At 39.4% G+C, this 24,609-nt stretch overlaps 1 protein-coding gene across 2 annotated transcripts in view; it reads left to right on the top strand.

Annotated features, from left to right (window-relative positions):
- The window catches only part of GADL1 (glutamate decarboxylase like 1), a 135,582-nt gene that overhangs the window by 77,571 nt on the left and 33,402 nt on the right, over window positions 1-24,609 (top strand). For both annotated transcript variants that reach the window (XM_055806581.1, XM_055806579.1), the window contains exons 10-14: window positions 4,928-4,992; window positions 5,235-5,316; window positions 12,560-12,759; window positions 16,484-16,535; window positions 19,617-19,706. In XM_055806581.1, the coding sequence (XP_055662556.1) occupies window positions 4,928-4,992; window positions 5,235-5,316; window positions 12,560-12,759; window positions 16,484-16,535; window positions 19,617-19,706 (489 nt within the window). The remainder of the gene's footprint in view (window positions 1-4,927; window positions 4,993-5,234; window positions 5,317-12,559; window positions 12,760-16,483; window positions 16,536-19,616; window positions 19,707-24,609) is intronic.

Raw genomic sequence — 24,609 nt, 5'->3', positions numbered from 1 at the left:
AGTGGATAGTGTTTTGTAAAGAATTAAATTTCTTCTTCCAGTTTTGCCTCACGTTCAAGTGTAAGAGTAAGGTAAAAGTGTCAGTGAATATCTTAAAGCTAATTTTCTGTTTGGACAGTGACTGTATTAGTCAGATGTTAATTGGTTGCCAGTAGAAGGGAAAATGTCCAGTAATAATTTGGGTTTATGGTCTGGAAGACCAATCATTCAGTTAAGATGAGATTCATGTATTGAACCTCTCAGTGGTTCTCGGGAGTTAACAGTATTTTTTTCCATCTTTCCTTTCGCTTTCTATGAGGAGTTGAGTGGATGGCTGTTTCTTTGTTTAAAGTTTCTAGCTGTTTTTGTAGGAGAACAGGGTGTGGGGAAATGACAAAGCTTTCCATGTGACACCAGCCATACATGTATATACGAATGTGCTATAATAAAATAAGCAGACTGTAATTTATAATGTGACCTTTTTTTCACTCACAGCACTGTCAGAAATAGGTTTACTAGAGTAATATGTGAAGAGGTACAGTGAGACCAGGCATCTGCCATTCAGAAAGAGAGTACAAGAAATATAGTGAAGAGATGGATTTTTTTTTATTTGTTTTTAAGCAAGCCTACCTGCTTCTAGCCTTGTAGGCAAGAACATGGTATTTTTGAAAGCTCCGAGGATCTGCATTCCTCTGAAAGGCCTGGCTTGTTGTTGAATGATCTGCACATTATGCAGTCTGAGTTACAGCAAACGAGAGTGCTGAGTTGCTGTTTGGGCCTGCTGTAACTTTGGAGGAAAAAATACAAAACAATTAAAACAGATTAAAAACCAGGGAAAGTTCTGTCTAATTTAGGACTTTTCATGTATAATTGATGGGAATCGGGATTATCTACTGCAAATGGTCTCGAGGTGTTTAGAAGAATATCTTACATGAATGTCAGTGGTGTTATTTCCAGATTTACACTGATGTATCTCATTTCAGAATATTTTCTGATTCTGAAAATTGATATGTTTGCCCTAGGGAGACTCTTTTCATTAAATATGGAATGATAAAGCTCACGATTCTTAGGAAGGGCAAAAGGGAGAATATCAACATAAAATCAGTGGGCTTCAGGAAGACAAATTTCAGTAGAGTCAGAAATAGTAGATAAGCTCTCATATGGAGACAATCCTAAAGAGGAAAAAGGAGTTAAGGAAAAAGTTGTTTCAAGAAGGTAATATCGATAAACCCAAACTGTCTCAGCAGTCAAGCAGTTCAATAGCCTAAGTGCAGAGGTTATAACCAGGCTTATTTTGTGTATATTACAGTATTCATACATGCATTCCAGTTGCTTATTGCATTCTATCATACATCTATGATGCCTTTCTTGATGACTTGTTTTGTATCATCAATATGCACTCAAGCTCCAGCACTTGCATATGTCATGTATTGTGTTCATGTAGCTTTAAACACTATGAGTATTTCTTCCCTGCTGGTCCTTCGACTTTTTTTTTCCTATGGCTAGACCAGTACAGAAAATCAGCTTTGACCTATAAACTTGTGCTCAGGTGGTTAGTTTAATCACACTGTGATCACTGTGATTCCCGTCGTTCAGCTGTAATCAGTTTGTTGCATATGAGTTTTCTCATACCTGGTTACCAATTACATTGCGTGGGACACAGGTGATAGTCTTTGTGTTTTGAGCTACTCAGCATTGCTCTCAGCTGGATTTGTCATAAACAAGATGTGTCAATGTAGTGTGGTCAACGTACCTTTCTTCTGTATCCTCATGGATGGAGGAGAAGCAGTTAACTTTGTCTTTGCAATATCTTGTCAGAAAGCCAGAGAAACATGCCAAGCTGCAGCTGTGGTAGTGAGTGAAAACCTGGCTGGAAAGTCCTAAAGAGCATTACCAGTGGCTCACTACTGAAAGAGGAGAAAATTTCGAGCAGGATTCCACAAAGGTCCATCCTAGGTTAGATGTTATCTGGTATTTTCATTAATAACTTGGATGAAAAAGAATATGCAGACTAAATTTGCAAATGACACAAAACTGCTGCAAAAGGCAGTGGGAGGACAGGATTAGAAATCAAAGAGATCTTGACAGTTTGGAGAAGAAAGTGGAAAAAACTAGGCTACAGTTCAATAAAGATAGAGCTTTTAAGTTTAGCTGTAATAATCAACTGCACAAACACAGGCTGGGGATTGTTGGCTAGACAGCAGATCTTCAGAAAAAGATCTGGGGTTTGGAGTATATCACGAATCAGCAATCATAAGCATTTTCAAACAGAGTTAGATGTCTTTGAGAATTAAATAAAGAAGATATATAAAATAATTGTCTCTTTCTGCTTGGTACTCAATCTGCTTTATCTAGATTGCACCCAAATAAAAAGCTGCATTTCAAGAAGGTTAAGGACCTACAGGAGAAAGGTTAGAAAATAATAAAGACTAGAAAATAAGAAAATAAACAATGGGGGTAAACATAACCATGTCTAGAAATTACGACCAGTGAGGAAAGATTGAAAGCACTGCTGTTACTGAGGCTAGAAGAGAAAAAGAGACAATATGTAGTAGTCTACAGAAGCTTTGAAAACTGCTGCAAAAAAGACAACGAATAATCTGTTCCCGTAACTGCTGCAGGTATGACAACAGGTAAGGCTGCTTAGGACTGACACTTTTAAATCAGTAGGGTTACCATTCACACAGATTAAAGTGGTTAATTTGTGTAGCCTCCATCATTAGAGGTCTTTAAAAACAGACAAACCCAGTGATTCTCAGTTGTCTTAGGTGTCTTCTCATTCATTTTTGGTTTTTTTGCCAGCCCTGGATCCCTAGGCATTTGGTTTCTGAGCTGGGTAAAGAAGCGTGGAGCACAAATTCATCTTGTAGTACTATGGCTCAAGGAGAGAGTGAAAGGTGGTGGAAATGTCTGGACCTCCAGTACTATCATCCTTCTCTTCCAGATCTCCAGCAGTAATTTTTAATACAAAGGCAGAAAGTACTGCCAGTAGTGTGGTGGAGGTAGCAATTGCTGATGTCTGTCTGCACCTTATTTTTCACTTCGATGCTGATCACAAGCTGTTTTGTTAATCGATTAATAACCTCTAGAAAATACAAGTGTTTGACAGAAATGAGATGAGTGTGGCTAATCCTGCCTTTGGGGGTGGCATACTGTTGCGATAACCTCTTGAGGGTCTTTCTAGTCCTGTTTTTCAGAGAAAGTGTGACTATGTCAACTTTTTCAAATACAGAGCCTTTTGGATGCAGATTTTGTAAAGATTTATTATATTTCAGTGGGTTGCTTATGAATTATGAAAATCAGGAAATAATTTAGTAACTCTTCTGACTTTATTGATCAGGGAATGAAAAGAGCAAAATTTGTCTATGAATAGGAAGTCTGGTTTGATTGTCTTTCCATAACATGACAAATTTGGGTTAGCTGGAGAAACCCAGTTTTAAGTCATGGTTCTGCCATGGGACTACTGTGAAGTTTGTGGCAAATAATTTCCTACCTTAGGTCCCACCTGTAGATTGAGCAGCAGCCCTTTCCTCGGCAAGGCTCTTGTGAGCATGGTAACATAAAATATGATGTGGTATGTTAATGTGCTGCATTAATGAGAATGATGTGTTAAGACAAGTTATTTACCTTTTGTTTCTCTTGTGAGTCTTTAGCATTTTTGTCTACCAGAGATAGCAGATCTTATTCCTAATGTATGGCCTGTGAAGCAAATACTGATGCTAAATTCATAGTTCAGCTAACACACTGTTTCTTTCAAGGAAAAAAAGAACAAAAGCCAAACAAGCATGTATTCTCCATGCTTAGTTCAGGAATCTTCAAGTCAGTGACTTTTTTTCTTCTTCTCATTAGCCCAAAATATATGAATTTATTTTTTTTATTTTATTTTTTTTTAAATAAGCTGAGTCCAGTTGTTTTATGAACCAATACCTCCTGCACATCTCTGAGGAGCCTTGCTTACTTCACGGGAAATTTGCTTAAGTGGGTTCTGCCTGCATAAACATTGAAAATCCTATTTTTCATGTTTAATAATTCTCAGATGCACTCAGTATGACATGTCTACTGTTTGCATGTTCTCCCCACCCCTCCCCTGTGGGCAAATACTGTTGAGAACTGAAGATTCACAGCACCTGGTGGGTGAAATCAGATTCATGGAGGGCAATCACCTTCCCTTACTCCAGTTGCCCAGAAATTAAACTTGTGTTATAAAAGTTTGTTGTCAGGGTTCTTCCTATTAGTCTGTGGAGAGAGGCATCTGCAAAAGGTGTCACCCAAAGATAGTTATCTAGAATAGATAAGATGACACTTGATAAAGGGTTTCAGTGGAGAGCTCCTCACTACAGAGAATGCCTAAATGACTCTTGGACTGCACACTAGTTTCTTAGATGACCTGGGGGAGATGCTGTGAGTCTTACTCCATTGTAACATTTCTAACATTGGATGTATTGCTGGTAACAGAAATGCTGCTATTGCCTACTCACTGACTTTATCCAAATTCTGGAAAAACTGAGCCTGGGCTTTGCAATTGGCAGAGATTATCATCCTGTATCATCCTTTGTGAACGTCTCGGAAATGAAACTGCTAGCAGGAAGAAGATATGTAAAATGGGCCTTTCTGCTCTCACTGCTTAGGTTTACGCTGGGGGTCAGTACCAGGAATGGGGCTGGTTATGCAAGGACACTTCAGTTCGTGCCCTTGCTTACATAGAAGGGACAGTGTCGTTTGTGGCTCACATAGTGACACAAACCATCAACGCCTCTATTTTAGGCATAGCCCCAGGTTGCCATCTTTATTTCAATAGATGATACTAAAGGCAAAATTTAGTCCCCTGACTGTGCAGTAAAATAAGTTTTAAATGAGATGAAACATCTTCAGAAATTTATTACTTGAAGCATTATCAAAAGAACTTTATACAAGTAATATTTTCTTGGCTCTTTAAATGTTCCAACAGGCTTCTTGGGGTGGCTCGGCTCTGGTATCAAGGAAGCATTGCAGACTTCTTCATGGCATCCACAGGTATGTCAGTACAGTTGGTGGGCACGCTTACCAGGGGCTGAGGTGAAAGTTAGGGCCTGTGGCCTCCATGAGAGCTGCGTTTTTCAAAATACATATTACTATTAATTGGCGAGATTTCTGAATGTGTGTGTGGAAAGGGGAAATCTGTCTGCTTGCGTTGTGTTTGGCCATTTTTAATTACCTAATACTCATGATTATACATGTGGTTTCCACCTCCCTTTCTCCATTTATAAATTTTGTAGGGCTGATTCTGTTGCATGGAATCCCCATAAAATGCTGTTGGCCGGAATCCAGTGCTGTGCTCTTCTGGTGAAAGACAACTCTGTAAGTCCTCCTGTCCTTTTCTGTCCTTTTTTTTTTTTTTTTTTTTTTTTTTTATATAATGTGGTAGGCTGTCATTGTTGTAGTATGGAAGTGGAAACAAGAAACAACTGCAAGTCAGTTTTACTATACTGCAGTGCAAAGGCTGAATGGTATTAGTTTGAAGTTTAATTTCACCACAGAATGAATAAATAGTGAATAAGAGAGCAGGGTCAAACTGATCCAAGTCACCGTGCTCACCTGTGGTCAAATTCTGCAACTGGTGCCCTTGCTGGTTAACTTCTGTGCATGATTTGCATTCAGAATTGAGTATTTTCTCACCTGGGTCTGCAGCACTTAAACACTGAGCTCGTCAGAGTCCTCAGAATAGCTGTCATCCATTGGGACTGCGGCAGTACTGCGTCTCTGTTTAAAGAAGGCAGAGCTCCTCTTTACACCCCCTTAAATGGGTGCACCAGAGTGGGAAAGGAGAGGGATTAGGAGTTGGAGCACATGCAGGTAAAGGTGCTAAGCCTTTTTCCTCGCTCTACTAGTTCTTCATCACCGGGGTGATTTAGGCTTTCCAAAAGCCATGACTAATTAAAAGGTCTAGCAAGCAAACAACTGAGCTCTGATCTCAAGTGGCACAAATGTGGGATGAGTCTGCAGTGTCATAAAAGTCCCTGCTTATATCTTTGTGGAGTTCTTCTGTCTTAATAAAGAAACCAGTAAGTGGTTAATTATTATAAGTCCCATTTCAAACTCAGCCCCGCTAAAACTTACGCCTGTTGTCCACCCCATCAGGGCTGAGTTTTTGCTTATACTTCATAGGTTATAAATGACTGAATGTCATGAAGATATGGAGCCCCTGAGGTATGCATCACTGTTTTGGGGCCATGGTTTGTAAATCTTGTGTCAAAACAGCTGATAATTTGTATTCAGCTGCTAGTGGTTAGCTATGTATGTAATTGGTTACTAACAGTAATAACTGATCAGAACCAAAGAACATAGATGCTATCAGTGCTCTCTTGGAGCTGATTGCTCTTAAGTCAGGGGTGAAACGTGGCAGGACAGCAAGGAGAAGTGTGCCTCCTCATTTCCTTAGACTGGAGTCTGTGGGATTAAAGAGGATTAGATTCCAGGACTACCCATCCATCACTTCATCTTTATTCCAGGAAGAAAAACAAGCAGAATGAAGTTAGTGACTAAGATTAATGTGGTGTCTTAATTGCAGGCTTGGGAAGAATTCAGTGCTATATTTTTAACTAATTAGGCCCAGTACATAGATACAGCCCCAGGTAATGATTAGACTACTTGGACTGCGTATTGGAAATTTGTCAGGAAGAAAGAGGAAAGAAGCAGAGAGGAGCTGCTCTGGCATGTAGGGTCACTTTACAAACACTGTTCTAACTTCAGGGTTCTGGCAGCCTTTCTGTGTTCTCCTTCCATGGAGTGCAATGCCTGGTAGAGCAAACCTATTCAACTTCTGAATCACAGCTAGCCACTGTTGTGCTGGAAATACTTGTAGAGCTGAATCCTAGGCCGTTGGGGGGTAAACCACAAGTATTACTGATCATACAATCAGATCCTGTTGTACAGTGAGACACATTCTGGCAAGTAGAGGATTTCTCTGCATGGGGAGGAGAGGGTGTTTTACTCTTGTGTTTAATTCCTGGAAAATTGGCACTTGTGTTTTGTGTACGTGCCAGTGCAGTCTATACGCAAACAAGCACATAAAAATTTCAGTACTTTATCAGCTTTTTGAAAGTGTTGGAACATAAATGCTTAAGAAAAAAAAAGAGATCAAACATATATTTAAGATGCTTAGGCAGAAAGGTCTTGCTTCACTTTGATCCTCTCCATACCAGAACAGGCAGATGAATCCAGTTTCCCATTAAAAATGCTGTTTTCACACCAGTAAGAGAAGGGAAGAGTAGGTGTATTGGGTTTCTCACTTTGGAGCTTGTTCCACTGCTCCTGAATGACATAAATACCTATGGCTGCAGGTGAGGCACACATTAGTATATGAACATAGTTTCTTCACACTGTGGTTGGGATGCATCGTGGGAGCTGGAAGTTGGGCACACATTGCTCTGCTAGTGACCATGAATGTTCAAGGAACCTCAAGTAGTTTCTGAAGTGGTAAATTCTGCAAGAAATTGGAGCAGCAAAATGTTAAACATAGATGTTAAGTCCCATTTAGGAATCAAGCCCTAGCTCCCTTTGGAGATCTAATTAAGGAAGTTTAGTAACCTGTCTTCCCATTTGCTTTGAGGTCCTTTTGGAAACTGTGAGCTACCTCAGGAGTAGGGTTAGGTGATTATAAGTGGACAAATAATCCCCTTCAGTTTTTCTTTCTCACACTTGTTTTGGTTTTTTTTTTTTTAAAGGTATAGATTGTTCAATAAGCCCAAGCTTTGTATTTTACTTATTGTATGAAAAAATAATCTTTAGAATGAATCATCACAGGTCTTGATGTAGTGGTAATACCCTGATTTCCCATTAGCAAAAGTAATAGTGACTGGTTTTGTTTGATTTGGGTTTTTTTGCCACACGGCAGCAATAAAGCTATGTGATTTAGTAACGTTAATAGGCTTAAAACATTGCAGCTAGATTAACAGAATGAAACATTGTATTTAAATATTTTCCTATACAGGTTAAAAAAAACCCAAAAAACAAACCTGCAGTGAAATGCTGATAACAGAGTATCTTCCAGCCTTAGTGAAACAGAATTGGAATGATTTCCGAAGAAGGTAGAGATAGAGAAGAGAAATACATGTTTGACTTGATTAGAACGGAGAAGCGTTTTCACCAAAGGGGAAGAGAGATTGATTAATCCTCTGTAAAAGCTCAGATCAATGGCAGTAGTTCTTCAGTGCTTAAAGCACTCAAGAAATGCATAGCTATTCCTTTTTCACTGCCATGCCCTGAGTAACTTTCATCACTTCTGTAATAAGAAAGACTTATTCAGAAAACACTTGTATTGCTGTGGTGTGAATTACAGTGACTGTTTAAACACAAAGCTAGATGGACCAATATTCTCAAAACATTAGTGAGTCAACTTTATTCTTCTATGATCTTAAAATGCTATGAATCCATTTTGGGTTGTACCTGTTCCCTTAAGACCACAGAGCTACTCCAGTCTGTCCTTGCTATAATCCATGTAAATATCTATATAAATAGATAACTATTAGATAGATTTATAAAATCTATATAAATAGAGAATTAATGTTTATCACCAATGCCGAAGCTCTGTGACTCGTTAGGAGTGTAGCACTATGTTAGGTGATTAGTAATCAATTCTAGGTAATGAGCAGAATTTGCACTTACTAGATAAAAATAAAGTTTTAAAGAATCTAGCTAATGAAATCCCAGTTTAGCACAGAATATAATTGAGGTGATCATGGTAGCCATCTACAGTTTAATTTCTTCCTCATCATTAGCAGTATCACAGATATGTACTTTCCTGACTCCTTTTCAGGGCAGCTGCAGGAAATAATCTATTCCCATTGCTTTCTGCTTGGGGTTAGTACAACTGAGAGCTCCTTCTCATCTCTTGAATTGAACTGTAGGGGTGACCCTTTGCTTTTGAGAATTTTCAAGTATGATATTCAAAAGATTGTGGTTATTGCTTCAGATGAGGCAAATCAGGAAGAAGTCTTGGGGGAAAAAGGTGTTTTGTTAATGAAATTATAATTCACCTTTAACTAGCAATGGAAATGGAAAGAGATTGGAAGGCTTGCTGTAGGTGTGTTCAATGAGAAAAATATGCTGATTTATGAAACTGGAGCTCTTATATATTGATTTCAGTATCAATTACTATTAATTTATTTGCCATTAATTAGAATGCAGAGCAACTATTCATAGACATCAAAACCAAAGGCTATTTGAAACTTCATAGTGGACTGGGCCCTCCACAAAAGTAGTATTTCCATTTTCTAAACCTTAACAGCCCCAGTATAAGTCGGAGCACTTCCATTAGTCTCTGTACAAAGGGTAGGAAGATAAAAGATGCTGAAGAAAGAGTCTCTTAACTTGTCAAACAGGGCAGTTCTAATGAAATTTTTGCAATTCTTCTGAGTAGATGGAGCAGCTGAGTTTGTGTGAAAAACTGTTAAGGTCTTCTTGGGACTAAGAATGTTGAGATGTTGAGTTAGTCTACTTTTTTGTTTTTTCCCTTTTTTTTAATTTTTATTTTGTTCTACTTTTCCATCGTTTGGCTAGGAAAAATGACATGACTTTGTCTGCAGCCTGTCTGAGTCTATTACTTTTGAGACAACAGTAATCAAGGAGTAACTGCTTTCTTGAGCATAAAATTTATCTCGGATTTTTTTCGTCTTCTGTTGTCCTCCCTGCCCAAATTCAATTCTGCAGCATTCCCTTTCTCTTCCTTACTCTTTGTCCTCCATCTTGCTGCTTGCATTGGTCTGGCATATTTCTTCCTTTCTCACAAAGCACGGGTTTTGTTTCTTCTGTCTGCTCTAGTTCCATGCTGGGGGATGTCACTGTACTTGCCTCTGGAGATTGACAGTAGACAGTATCTTCAGCAGGATTTCTTGAGCATGTTGCATTATTAGTAAGATAAGCAGATGGAAAAGGCTCATCAAGCCAGCACATCTTGTCAGATTTGAATGCACCAGGAGAGTAAGACAGTACCTGTCTTGTCTTTTCTTTTTTCTTTTTTTTTTTTTTTTTCATAATGAAATATGTTCCCAGGAATATGAGATCATTCAGAGATATAGAACTATTTTTTCTTGTTGCATTTTCATTCTGGAGCATTTGTTTTTAAACTATGAAACTCTGGAGCTGTACTGTGATCATAAGTGAACTTCCAGTCTTTCAGTAATATTGCCAGTTTAGTTTAGGTTTCTTGTGAGAAACAGAAGTTACTATTACTCAGACAACAAGCACAAGGGGAACTAGTATCCTGTGATGTCCTCAACTGTGCAGCTGTATTAGATTCTGATAAGGCAGAAGGTAGTCCCACATTGATCAACCCTGTTAAACAGTCACTGCAGAAACACTGCAGAATTTTAAAGTCAGTAACAGACGTAGCAATTAACTTAAATTTATGGATGTTGCTTCTTTTCTAATTTTTTTTAAATACCATTCCTAGTAACCTTGTATTTCCCCTGAAGATCAAGGTGTGGAGACCTAAATGAATAGGACACACTGGCCTGACAAACAGATTCTTGTCTCTGTTATGCAGCTGTTAACCAGAGAATACAAAGCTGTAGAAAAACTGTTAAGATTTTCCATTTATTTTTTTATTTTAATTAATTTTTATTTATGCTTCAATGCTTGACTTTTCTTTGGTTTCTGATGTCATCTGCTTGCCTTTCTTTTTCTGAGAAAGCTGAAAAGTGGGTGTGAGAATCTTAAGTACTGTAAAGAAGCTGCTCCCAGCATTGGCTTTCCAGCTATGGCTACCCGTGTGCTGCTGCAGCACGTTATCACTGATGACTGCAGAGGGAGAGCAGCCACTGCCCCTTTTTTTTCCCAAGCTGTCACATAAACTGTCTTTTCAGAAGGCTGAATGTGCTGGTGCTGTGGCTTAAGAGTTCAGGCTGAAATTGCTGTCCTTTTTGCAAACCAGCAATATTACAATGGGATTGTCAAATCCTTACAGAAGTTGTGGAGAAACCTTTGGTGGAGTTCTTTTTTGCTCTATGAATAGGTGCGCAGGTTGGTGTTCTTGTTTGTTTTGTATTGATGGAGGGAGCTGAAAAGACTAGTAGAGAGGGGGACATTCTGTGTAACCCAGTGGATTATTTCTCCGTTGGATTTTTTTTGTCCTGACCTTTTTTCCCTCTATTTTATTGTCAGTTCCAAAGTTATCGGTAGGGTATTGTAATGTAGACCAAGAATTGTACCTCTGTACCAGGAATATGACACTTTGATTAAGGGTGATGTCAGACACTGTCTGCCATTTTAAAATCAGACTTGTGGCAGATGCAGAGAAAAGAATAAAATGTGAAACACTTTTTCAGTTCGTTCAAATTGAAGAGTGATATTGAATTGGAAAATTAATTGTGCTCTTCGAGATACTGTTTAACAGCTTCTGTCATGCTTTCCACTTCTGTTCCTTGGTCTGTTCTGCACAGAAGACTTCTGGTTCAACTGTCACTTAAATACCTGCTTGCAGATGTGAATCATATGCTGTAGCCATATTTTTAACCTCATCTGAATTTCTGTTCTAGTATTATCTTAGACTGTGGTTTGTTTTTCTTACGCACTTCTAATATCACTGACATTAACAACCTTTTGTGTCTCCTGGGCTCCTTGTAGGGCCACCCTTATCTCTGCTCTTTGAAACCTGCTTTCTGCCAGCCCTTCTCTCTACTTCATAGTATTATGGAGTATACTTTGATATTTCATTCTTAAGCCAGTTCTTCAGTCCTGTGCCTCTTCTTTTCCTCTGTACCTTTAAACCTGTAACAGCCTCTGTATTTTCTGTTTCCCAGCTTTGTTCTTTGCTGGAACTTTCCATGTTACTCATTTATCTTTGTCTGTTTTCTGCTGGTGATCTCTGCCCAGGCAGCCTCGCAGAAGTGGGAGGCTAGAGATTGCTGAATAAAAATAATTTTATTAACAAACCTTAATTAGGGTATGCTAAAGTACCTTTTTATTTTCAAATATAAAAATTCTCTGAACTGTGAAAAGAGACAGAATTTGGGGTTGTACTAACTTCCTTGTGGTGTTTCCACTCAGTCAGAAAGCCTATGCTAAATTCTCAGTGGCTTTATTTTCTGCTAAGGGCTAAACATTTATTTTTTAGGGCTAAAATCTTCCCTACCTGCAACTAACTGTGCTGTACAAGAAGGAATAGATTGAGCCATTTGTGAACGTATAGGAACCTTCTCAGTGGCTGTTCTTCCAATCTAACGACTGGAACAGTGGGTATAGGCTTCTCCTTCTCTTCCCTCTTTCCCACCCATGTATGTCTTCGGATAACTGTTTCTGTGGTACCCACTCCTATGTTTTCTTGTTATCTGAGTCATAATTCCTCTTCAATCTGCAACTCTTGAGTGATGTTATGAAGAAAATAATAATAATAAAAAAAGTTTCCTCATTGCAGTGCTGACTTCACTGGGTTCAGATTCATCCAGAGCTCTTCAACCATACCATAAGCTTTGGATAGTTTCTTGCACATCCAGTTCTGTTTTTCTAAGCAGTTGGTACAGACAGGAAAAAAAGGCTTTGGGTTGTGAAGATAAAGTTTGAAAATGCTTATCAGAAATCTAAGTTTCTACTGTGTTTCTAACAGGGCCTCCTGAAGAAGTGTTACTCTGCCAAGGCTGCATACCTCTTCCAGCAGGACAAGTTCTACGATGTCAGCTATGACACTGGTGACAAGTCCATTCAGTGCAGCAGGCGTCCGGATTCATTCAAATTCTGGCTGATGTGGAAGGCATTGGGAACCACAGGCCTGGAGGAGAGAGTAAACAGGGCACTGGCTTTGGCTAGGTACCACCTCCTAATTTTCAATATGTCTGCTTTGTTTAATGGACTCAAATGTTGACGCTGCTTACACGCCATATCCTGGAACAGACCACAATGTTAGTTTTTTTCCCCCTCTCCATATTGTTCGGAGATACTGCTTGATTTTTTCTCCACAAGTTTGCTGAAGTTCTTGATGCTTACAGTATGTTCTGCTAGGGGCTGAAGCACATTTTTCTTGCTATCTTCCCCTCGCTCACCCTGTTCAGTTTTACTAAGTTTTTGGTCTTGCAGAACTGAGTTTCACAAGTCAGTTCTGCAAAATTCTTGCTAGAAGGTGTTTCTGAAGTAATGGTGGTGGTTCAGTTTCTGGGAAGAAACTTCCATACACAGGTTGTTTTGTCTTCTGATAGAAGAAATAATACTGCAATAAGGTAATGGCCCATTAAAAACAGTTCACTTGAAGTATATTTGTTCAGTATTTATACAAGATACATCACAATGAAATCTTCACCAATTCCTGGGCTAGCTACCTTACCACACTACCATAAGTTAAATCATTAATACTGAAAAAGTCACCCATATCATATTGCTATTCTATTTGTTATATGAACTACCAAGTTGAAAATAACTGAACGTTCACTGCAATGAAAATTAAAGGAATAATCTCCCTTCAATGAAGTAACTTAAAGAAAAGGTAAAAATATGCATAAACTAACCCCAGAATGGATTAGAAAGGAATAAAAAGAAGCAAACCCAGAAAAGCCCAAATGAGCTGTGGCTTTTTTCTCCTATTTTTTTTAAAGCCACTCATTGTTTGGCTGGTTAAGTGTTCCTTAATAACCTCTAGTTAAATTGCACCTTGTTTTTGTTCAGAAGCATTGTACTATTCTGTGTCTGTGCAGAGTAAGTAATTCATTCCACTATCAGCCGGAGAATTTAGCCTTACCAAGGTCACTGGCCAAGGTCGTTTGACTGAAAGTGTAGTGATTAATGACCTTTCTGAGATCGATATTTTCTTTGAGCTTTAGGATTCAGCTGGTAGTGCTTCTAAGGAGTGACTGGATTGTCTTTTTTCTTTTTTTTTTTTTTTTTTCCTTCTTTAAGAAGAAATTTAATTCTTAGTCATTATCTGATGAAATGCATTCTTTACAGTAGCTGCATTGCTATCTTGAGTTTGCACGGACATGGGAACTATGCCAGGTTTCTGAGCTACTCAACAGCTGTGCAGCCTTTCTCCTGATTTGTTACAGTAGGTGTTACTTTCATGTTGCAAAGATAGTGTTTCAACATTCCTGAACACAGACCTGGATTAATTCTGGAACTAGTCCACTGGCTATAGAATTTAAGAGCAGGATTACTTTTTTTTTTTTTTTTTTTTTCCCCTCCCATGGCCAGGCAGAGCTGCAAAGGCTTTTGGGAAATTGTGGGCTTGTATTTCTGTTGCATCAAACTTTGCTTATTGGCTATTCCATTAATCTCTTCTTGTTCTGGAGATGAATCATGGTTTTGGTGTATTAGATATCCCAGGAACATTGTGATACTACCTATTTGGAAAGGCTTATTTATAAAATACTTACAGTAGAGCATCCTACTGATTGTTTCAGAATGTCTTCCGCTCTTCCCCCCCACCCCCCCCAGTTATTTTTGATGCAGGGATATTGCTTTATGAACAACACTAAAAAGACAATAGAAATAAACTGCTTTTAGAATATAACTATAACCACCTCTGCGGTTTATGCTTCAGCATCTCTGCAGTTTTTCTGCCTGATTCCTGTTCTGACACCTGCTCTTAGCAGGCATATGTCTACTTTCACTGCAGATCTCCACCCCTCATTTTCTGCAATGCTTAATCATAGCGAATACCACTTCTTTCTGCACTCCAGTCCTCACTGAGACTCAAACTCTTCTGACATTCTACAACCATGACACAATAATAAAACTCCATTGTCAGTTGTGGAAAGATACACAGGGTAAACGGCTCCACTGCCATCAAATGGTCCTGGCAAGATAAATCATGGGTGATGGATTTTCTAATGGCTGCCACCTTAAGCTATTGACAGTATAGTTATGAACATGATTAACAGTGTTGTGAGCTTGACCAACATAAGAGATTTGACGTCAGGTGGTGGTTTGTAAAAAAGGCACTTGTGGCAAGAGGAAAGGGTATTAAGCACTGTAAAACAGCTCTAACAATTCAAGACTTCAAAAAGGCAATCATGCCTAGGTGGGCATGCCCAGTAGTGTGGGCATTAACAGGCAGGTAACAAATGAATGCACACAGCAGGATCTGAATGATCGTGGCAGGAAAGATCCAGGACCTTGACTTGTTACAGTGAGAGGAAACATCTCAGCAGTGCACAACACTCATAGACTTGCATGATGTGGGAACTGGCACTCTACCACAGCAGTCATTTTGCAGGGATGTGTGCTAAGAGGTAATGAGTCACATGAACAATACTTGTTAATGATAAACAGTGTGACAAATCCCCTTGCTCTGTTTTGAAAAATGTATACCATCTAGGGTATTGTTTACTGCCTCCCTAGCCAACCTGTTTCTGCAGCATGTCTGCCTAATAGCAGGCACTGCAGATACAACTGTGCTAGAGGTGTCCCTGTGGGGGCAGGTTTCAGGCATGTGGATAGGACCAAGGAGGGTTATTTTGACAATATTTTTCTTCCCCAAGTAGTGGGTAAAAGAAATTTGTGTGATGACCAGTTATACAGCTGCAGGCAGGAAAATGCCAAATAAATACAACAAAAGAATAGATTTGTACAAAGACCAGTAGTTGAACTGTCTCAGTTTTATTACTGTTAGACAGCAAATATTCATGTGGAAGACTAAAATTATGCTGAAATGGAAAAGCTGTGTGAATTTGAGGTGATTTCTTTGTAGTTTTCCTTGGGAGGGCTTTGAGGAGGGGGAATGAAGAGAGAAGTCCATGTTTTGTCAGAGCGTCCTCTTTGCTTTGGAATTCCTGTGTGATGTGTGCCGTGGCAAAGCTGAGGTCATGTTTGAAAAAAAATTCTATAATTTGAAGCTCTTTGGCTCCAAAGTCTTGATTCAAATGCATCTTCCCATTGAAGGCTTCTGTGATTTTCATATTGACAGGTGAAAGGGAAAAGAAATACTTACTTCAATGCTTTGTTAACGTAGGATGCCCAGGGATTATTGTGCATCAGCAGTGACTCACTGAATGGAAATGTGTACTGTTGTGTACAGTGTGGAGCAAGGATAGTACTGGGGAAATTGCTGGGCTGGAAGTATGTGGAAACTTTTAAATTCTGGGCTAAACTAAGAGGTCATGGTGACAGGAGTAGCACAAGAGATGTCAAGGTGACCATGACCATGAAATAAGCAGCACAGAATCAGCATTTGAGAAAAAGAGATGGAGGAATTAATTTGTAGAGAGCAACTTCAGTGGAAATTTGCATTGGGGAAGTTCTCGGCTTCATGCTAATAGGATCAATTTGTGCTCTGTGGCTCCACTGAAAATCTGTGCTTGAGGACAGAATATGGCCTCTCCTCAGTGCTCCTTGGCTGGCTATAGCCTTCATTTGTTTCCAGGAATTGATGGCTACTGCATTTTCACAGCAGGTAGAAATGAGGTTTAACTCTGTGATTCCTTTGCGGCTGGGGGAGAAAAAGAAAAGGAGGAGAAAAAATGTATACATGTTCAAGACCTTTTTCGTTGTTGTCTGTATGTATTGTTTTATTCTATGCTTTTAAACTCTGCATTTTTGATTACAGATATCTAGTGGAGGAAATTAAGAAAAGAGAGGGATTCCAGCTTCTTTTGGAGGTAAGTGAAAATGAAACTGAACTATTGATGTTATGGAGACTGGGTAGTGTTTGATTTTTGTTCTTTTTAGCCAATTGCCAATTTGTATTTGAAATATGTAATGTAATAAGTTTATGTATTGGAGGTATACAGATATGATTGAAGACACATAACATGTTCTGTATTCCCTCCCATCACTCTTATTTTCCTACCTTCTGGTCCTGTGTTGCCTCAGGAGGTATAGATGGAACACTTTTTTGTGAAAGTGAAGAGTCTGGCTGCAAAAAAGCAGTGCTTGCCAGACTTACAGATAAGACTGTGTGCTGGATGGAAGAATATTTTGATCTTAAAAATGGACTTTTCATCATCAAAGTCCATGTTTTTTTTCCTTGACTCTGTTTCTACACCCATCTTCCTAAAAACTACCCCAAAGTTGCTTTTCACTGATCTTTGCTAAACCTGTCCTCTTATTACCTGTTAGTGACCTTGCTTGGGGGGAGAATGAGTAAAGGGGGCAGAGCTAAAGTGCTGTTTTTCCACATATCATCTGCTTTTTGGTTAAGAAGGCTAATATCTAGGGAATCTGCAAAGATCTGTCATTCTTAGAAAAACCTTCTGCAATGTTGGAAGTGTATGTATGTGAAAGACAGCTGGGTATGTAGCGTGGGGAGGAAGAGAGCAGATGTAGGAAGGGAAACAGAGGAAGTGCCACACGTGGAGACTGATAAACTGTAATGATGCAGGTTTGGTTTACGCTTGCTTAGGCCATGAGCATTCAAGAAGAAACATGAAATGTAAATAATAATTTATACCATTCATACAATATAAACTTTTCCCTTTGACTTTGAAAACTGCTGATTTGAAAGTGCATACTGGGTGACTTTACATGAAGAATTTTGGGCCAGCAGCACGTGATGGGGTTACTGAAGTGGCAAGCCTTTTAAAAGGTCTCCATGTTCTGTTGTCGTAGAGTTTAGCAGGGAGCCCAGATCTACTGTAGATGTGAAAGCTGCTGGGGAGAGCAGAGGCTGCTGTTTAGTTCCTGCAGGAACAGGACATCTGTTAAAAGTGGGACTGGGGGGAGTGCTATAGTATGGGCTATGAGAACAGAGTTGAGCAAGGGTTAAGAAAAGGTTTTCAGGAATGCAGGGGGACAAGCAGTGAGAATTCAAAGACAGACTGCTGGGAGGCAGTTGGGCCCTGTTACGTGAGCCCTTTCTGAACGGAAGTTGGGCTTTGGACAAGAAGCTGAGGAAGATGATCCTGTGGTACATGCAGTGAGGAAAGTCCTGTAAGGAGAACTGCCCTATCGCCTGGAAATGCCACTCGGGCTTGAGTCATCTTGAACTCTTCTGTGGTATAACTGCTTACCTGTTTGGGTAAGAGCTGTGACAAGATAACCAGAAACAGTGAAGCATAGCAGAGGGTAGTTACATTTTTCTGGGATGAATGGTATTTACAGAGGGGGGTGATGTATTTGATGTGTGAAAAGAAACTGAGATAATCAAGAATACAATATAGGCAATGGCAATATGTAATACATGCCATCTGTCTACTCCTGCCGTCTGATTTTAAGTAGTTTTAAAATAAACCCTGTAACAGCAAGCTAGTGCTTGCGCTCATGAGGAAGCTGCTGCCTTTTCAGGGTCTGTGTTTATGTGTGTACTCAGTGCGTGCTCTTTGGGGAAAGAAATGGGACTTTAAGAGCTGAGCTTTATTTCATTCAGTGGCAGCAGGTGGCAGGTTTGCAGCTCTGTTCCTGCTGACAACGATATTCTTGATGATTAAATTGTATTTAATGCATTCTTTGAAGTGAGGTGGAAAATTATATGAGCAGTTCTCAGTGCCCTTTCATGAAAGAACATGGCGCAGCTGGTGGGCTCTCCTCATTCAGGAGACTGCCTGGGACTGTAATAGCAGCCGCATTCACAGTGGGGCAAAGAGGAGGTGTGACCCAGCTACCAAGACCCCTTTAAACTTCTTTTTTTTTTAATTATTTTTTCTTTCAACCACCACTAATGAGGATAGTGTGTGGGAAGGGAGAGGGGTGTGTGAGTTTATAATCCATGTTATAATCTAGACTCCAGTTAAATACTGTGTTGCAAATAATGTAGGTAGAGAGTTTGAGTGGTTTTACAAATAGTGTTGGATGGGATTGGGAGGTACGTCTGTTCCTCATGCTATTGCTATCTGTACGGGTAAAAAAAAAAAATAAATAAAAATTGCTCCAAATTAGCAGGAAATGTAGAGAGACCCTGGACTGCTCTGCTGGGAACATTTTCTCAATCATACGTGAAATGGAAACCTCTTGAGCACAAAATGCCTTGTTTTATAATGCATGGTGAACAGCAGTTTTTGTTGGGAGTCTTGCAGCTAAACTCTCTGCTGAGTTTAAAGGCACAATTTCTCTGGAGTGAAGCAGAGGCGTGGAGTCTTAGTGTTTGCTCAAAAGACCTTCTTAGATATCGGAAAAGATCTATCCAGGATATGGCACATACCTGCAAGGGGTCCTGAGATTCTTATAAAATGTGGAAATTGAGAAAGCCAGCATTAACTCCAGTACTATGTAGTGCTGTGTGATATAAAAGGTGATTGTCATTGTTCAGTAGAAAAATTATTAATGTGCAAGTGTTAAATGGTGACAAAAATAGAGTTGTGTAAAATGCATCATAGAAATTTCCATTTAGAAAAAAAACAACACTAAAAAGAAAGTGTGTTCTTCTCTTTAAAGTTGCTTCTATTCTGAAATCTGTAAGTTATCTCTCTGTTCTGTCATGCACTTTTTTCCTAACCAAAGTTTTTAGTGAGCAAAGCAGAGTTAAATATGTATGTAGGAAGGAGAAATAAAAAAGGAACCCCAGCAGGTTTCCTTTTTTTGGCAGCAAGAAGAGAAATGGATGATATCAGAACTATTTCTAGTTTCAAAAAAGGGAAACAAAAGGTGAGTTGCAGAAGGAGGTTTTAATGAGAAGGGTATCAACTCAAAGGCTTCTCCCCCTGCCCCCCCCGCCCCCCAATAAAGCAAACTCTTTGATGAGCTTTTATATGTATTCCTGTCCCATTTGTTGCATCTCATAAATAATCACTTGTTCTCTTGTTTAGCCGGAGTATGCAAATGTTTGCTTTTGGTACATTCCACCAAGCTTAAGAAAAATGGAGGATAGACCTGAATTTTGGCAGAAGCTACACCAGGTGAGTGTCACATGAACAGTGTTATCTGTAGCTCAAGGATTTTTCTGTGTGCCAGATAAGAATGTGAAATAGCCCTTGACTTTGTTCAGCACTAACCTACCAGTAGAATGGAGATCTAATCCTTAGATAGCTGTTTGTAGGATTTAAGTTTGTTCTCTGTTTAGACAAGGCTAATGTAAGAGATGCATGCATTTCCAGGTATTCAGCTTACTAGCAAAGCTGTTGGCTGGCTGAGAGAAGAGGAACAGTGTTGTCTGCATCTCCTGTCTAGACAGGTTATTCGTTACGTGTTTCAGACACTTAACCACTGTCCTTGGAACTTGTCTTATTATCTGTGATAATCTGTGATAATGCAAGTGAGGAAGTGCTTAAGAATACATTTCTGATGTTAAACAACCCATAAATGAAAACAGGAATACAATGAGAAATCAGCAGTAAAATTTTGAGGTTACTAGTGGGGAATAAGTAGTTAAGACTTAATTAACAAGCCAATAGACACTGTGGTATTATGTTCTACTGAATAAGCTATTCTGTGAGGAGTTGAATTTATTTCATTGTTTGCTCCTCTCTGTAGCTTTGGTGTTCTGCATTTATTTTTTCCTAGAATTTGCTACCAGAAATTTAAACTAGAACATAGATGTGTGTGCTGTGTGCACACTTGCATATGGTATACATACTATCCACACACATGATACACATACTATATATACATGCACACTTTCTATAGTGTCTGCTGTCCTTTCAACAACTCTACTTTCACAGGACTTGTATTCAATTTATGCTGGGTGCTGGTGTCTTTAGGGGGTGAGGTCTTCCTCAACCCTGTCTGTATTGCTTTGGAAAGTATATTTAACTTTTGCAACACAAAGCCATGCACAGTATGGATACAAGGGCTTTGCATTTACTGTGCTTTCACAAAGCGTGGATGGGTTATAATCCTTTCATATGGGGCTTCCCTTCCACTCGTTGGAGTGGACAGCCTATATATATATATGTGTGTGTGTGTGTATATATATATATATACACACACACACACAGAGCTGTACAACAGCTCCTCTACCCATGAAGGAGTGAGGATATGGAAAGAAGCAATGGGAAGACACAGAAGAAATAATGCTGCAACTGCCACCTTTTGATTTCCATATGCTGTGGAAGGGACTGAGGAAGGAAGGGGTGAAACACGATTAATAGTTTTGAGCACATATATTATGAGTGGCTTACTGAGTGCAAGTAACTGGTTCTTTGCTTTGCTGCTCTATGGTGCTTCTAGTTAGGGTGGGGAATATAGATGCCTGGCTTTATTTTATGTACTGATACAGATAGACTGATGCTGGAAATGCAGATTTCCTAGCCAGTGTTTTGTGGAAGAGAACTTTGAGAGAAAGGAGCTCATGTGCAGTTTCTCCCAAGAACTGAGCACTGCTGCAGATCTCAACCACTCTTTTCATGAGCAAGGTGACGTTTTCTTGATTCTTACACCTTCTCTGGTGAAGCACCAAGATACCCAAAATCCTGAACCATAACCTGTTTCCTTCCTCCCCACGAAAGCCTGAAAAATATTTACCACAAATCAGACCAAAATTCCCTAGCAAAGCAAGGCACTGAATAGCACAAATTTCTCTCCCAGAGGAAACAATAAATGATGATTGTTAGTTATGTTGCTTTAGGTGCTGCTGGGAAGTCCGTGGACGCTACAGAAATGAGCCCGTTGCACAACTAAAATGTGTTATTTCATCTCCGTGTTTCTCTACAGGGACAGGTCTAGGGTTACTTTGATTTTTGAATGCTGAGGGCCAGTTTGGGGCACAACACGTATCAGTGAGCAGATGAGATGACAGCAGTGGATCACAAAAAATAAGACTGACTTGACTTTTCCAGCTAACGTCCATTTTGTTCTAACATTGCTGATGCAAACAGCATAGTCATTATATTACATTAATCAGTACAAATATATGGCTGGGCAAGAAGGAATGTGTCCTCATCAGTAAAGGTGTAAGTGATAAGAAGGTGAAGACTGAAGAGGTTGTTGCATTATGCCATTGATGGACAGATAGGATGTGTACAGTTTCTTGACTGCAAGTGCTTCCTGTATATTCCATCATTTCACTAAAACGAGTATTAAAATGCTTTAATTCACAATTTATCTTTTCAAACAACATTTTAACATCGCAGTTATTCTGTTTATTGAGAAATCAATCTTCCTTTTTGTTGATCTGCATATTTGACAATAATTAAGGAAATGTATGTCTTAATCCTTTGAGCAAGTAATTGATTTTATTCAACTGCTTGTTCAGCAATATTGTTCAGAATAACATACTGTCTTCTAAGGTTAGTTATGTGAGTTAGTGCTGGTGAAAGTTGATAAGCAAATAGCTCTGATCTCAAGTCCTCAGCTTCGTGAAGAATTTGCGTAGTACTATGCAAAATAACCCTGAAGGTTTTCTGCTTTTCTGCTGTATTGGTTGTTCTCCAGCTTCCACGGCCCACTTTATGTGGAAAAGTGTCAGGGCTGACTGGTGTATCACAGTGTGATACCTGATTGTGATGTTGGTCTTCTAGCTGTCCTACATAAACTGTGTCTCTCAGAAGCCTTTTTTTTTGGGTGTGTGTGTGTGGTAGGCTGTTTGTTTGTTTGTTTTTAAGATCTGGGGTCTTGGACTTTAGGTATAAAATTTACCCTCTTCAGAGTCTCCAATGTGCAAACCAGAGAGGTGAGAGGAAAGAGTGGCCTGAAGGATCTGGGACAGCCACCATCTGGTTATTTGATTCACCACACCTGAACACTTAGGGAAAGAGAAACAACATGGTGGTGAAGAAGTAAAGAAAAGCATAAATTATACTTTACTCCGCTACCCAGTGAAACTGGGAATTCTGGATATTCAGAGAAGACTCTGAATATCCAGAGTCTTACACCACTTTCATCTTTTGGGATTACAGCAGGAATTGACTGTGTAGTGAAACTGATTCTGTGGATGGTACAGGAAGGCTTTGGGTGCAGTCGGGTGGTCCAAGGCAGTCCATGCCCTGAACGTTTTGCAGTATGCTGAGGGCACAGCAGATTACATAACCCGTAAAGAAACCTGTGATGTAAGGTGTTTTTCAGTGACATTTTTCACAAGTAAGTGAAGACGGATTTCTTGTAGAAACCGTACAAATGGGCATTCTGTGGTAATTGGGGAGCTGCTGTTACATCCAGCTAAAGATATTTGTAAGGGGTGTAATTTTGTCATCGCAAACTGGGGGCAGTTGTCTCTGGCCTGGAACTGACATAATTGATGGGATGATGGAACAGTTGCTTTGCTAGTACTGTATGTGCCCTCTTGTGGTAATTTTGGTCCTTTTCCTCTTGTGATACACTGTAAGATTTACTTTGTTTACTGCTGAGGATGGTCAGTATGTCACAGGGTCACAGTGAGAAAAGTAACTGGAAATCACAAGCCAGAAATGGAAGTGAGGGGAGAAGTAAAAAATTTAAGCCCAGACCATTCCAATTTTTGTATTTTTTCTATAACTACAAATACCTGTGCATGCTCTTACTTGTAACAATCTTCTCTTTAGAAAAATCAGCTTTCCCAGTTTATGCTGAAATGTCTCCAGATGATGCAGAATTAGCTGATAGTAATACCGTCTCTGGAAACCCTGCTGGCAGCACAGAGGATGCTAGGGCAAAGGGAGGGTTTGGAGGGATGCATCTGGAACTATTGCCATCCTGTTGCTAACACAGCCAGCCAGCTATGCATTGTGCTTTTTGGATCAGCTTGTAGTCTGCTCAAACTCAGTGTGGTCTAGAAGACTAAGAAGGAGACACAGAAGTAACAGTCTTTAACAGAGCCCTCCTATGGGAGCCTGACTTCGCCAAAGGATCCTGGAGTGTAACTGCAGGTAGAGTACTGCATATTAAACACTGCTCAGTAAAGGCAGCTAGTGGCATGTTGCTAAGTACCCCTTTAGACCTCGAAATTTGTGTTAAAAATGTGTCAGTAGACTCCTGGTAGGTCTTTTCTGCCTTACTAAACTTTGCCTGGTCTGTAGTTCTAAATAACATATGCTGGATTATCAGATTTCCAGTGGTTCAGTAAAGCTTTTATATGCAGGTGTTAGTTCCAATTACTCAAAAGTCTACCATCTCACACTCTTAGTTGTGTGGTGGATTTGGGTTTTTTTGTTTAGTTTGCTTCCTGCTCTTTTGTGGACTTTCGGCCAAATAATACAACATATATTGGCTGTATTAGAAGGCTCAGAATACAATTTTATACTAAAGCTTGTGCAGCTTGGAATGACAATTTTGCCCCTCCCCTCTCCCCCTTAGTAATAAATAGGTAACCTTATTCTTGCCATTCCCACCCCACTTAAGAGAAGAATATAGCTGTCTGCTATCTGAAGACATATTTGTAAAATAGCCTGTCATGCTGACTGGTGTTGTGATACATTTATATAATGAGAGGTTTCATATCAAAGCAGAATTGTAAGGAGGTTGAAGTGGTGTTGCCTTGGCAACCTCTGAGACTTACGGTCTTTGTGGTATAAATCAAACGCTAATTAAGGACCCGATTCAGTATTCTTTATGTATTCAAAATACCTATTGACAACAGTTTGAGGTTTGAATGGAAGGGAAAACAAGACCTCCAGTTGGTTATATTAATAATGTTTGCCCTGTATATTTTGGAAGAACAAGAGAAAAATGACATAGACTATAACCGCCACATTAAATGCAGTAAACCCAGCTTTATGCATAAGAAAGGTCCCCAGCATGTCACTGCAAGTCTATTTCCACTTGGGATTTGTGTGTAAAATGTTATTTGAATGCTTGGCATCCTTGTGTACTATATTTTGAGTTTTTCTTACACTTGAACAAAACCCCAGTATTTTAATGTGGGTGTTTGAAAAGTAATGATAGAGACCC

This window comes from Falco peregrinus, chromosome 5, assembly GCF_023634155.1.
Source record: "Falco peregrinus isolate bFalPer1 chromosome 5, bFalPer1.pri, whole genome shotgun sequence".
NCBI classification, from domain to species: Eukaryota; Metazoa; Chordata; class Aves; order Falconiformes; family Falconidae; genus Falco; species Falco peregrinus.
The sequence above is the reverse complement of the archived record's forward strand: the minus strand, read 5'-3'. Positions and strand labels throughout refer to the sequence as shown.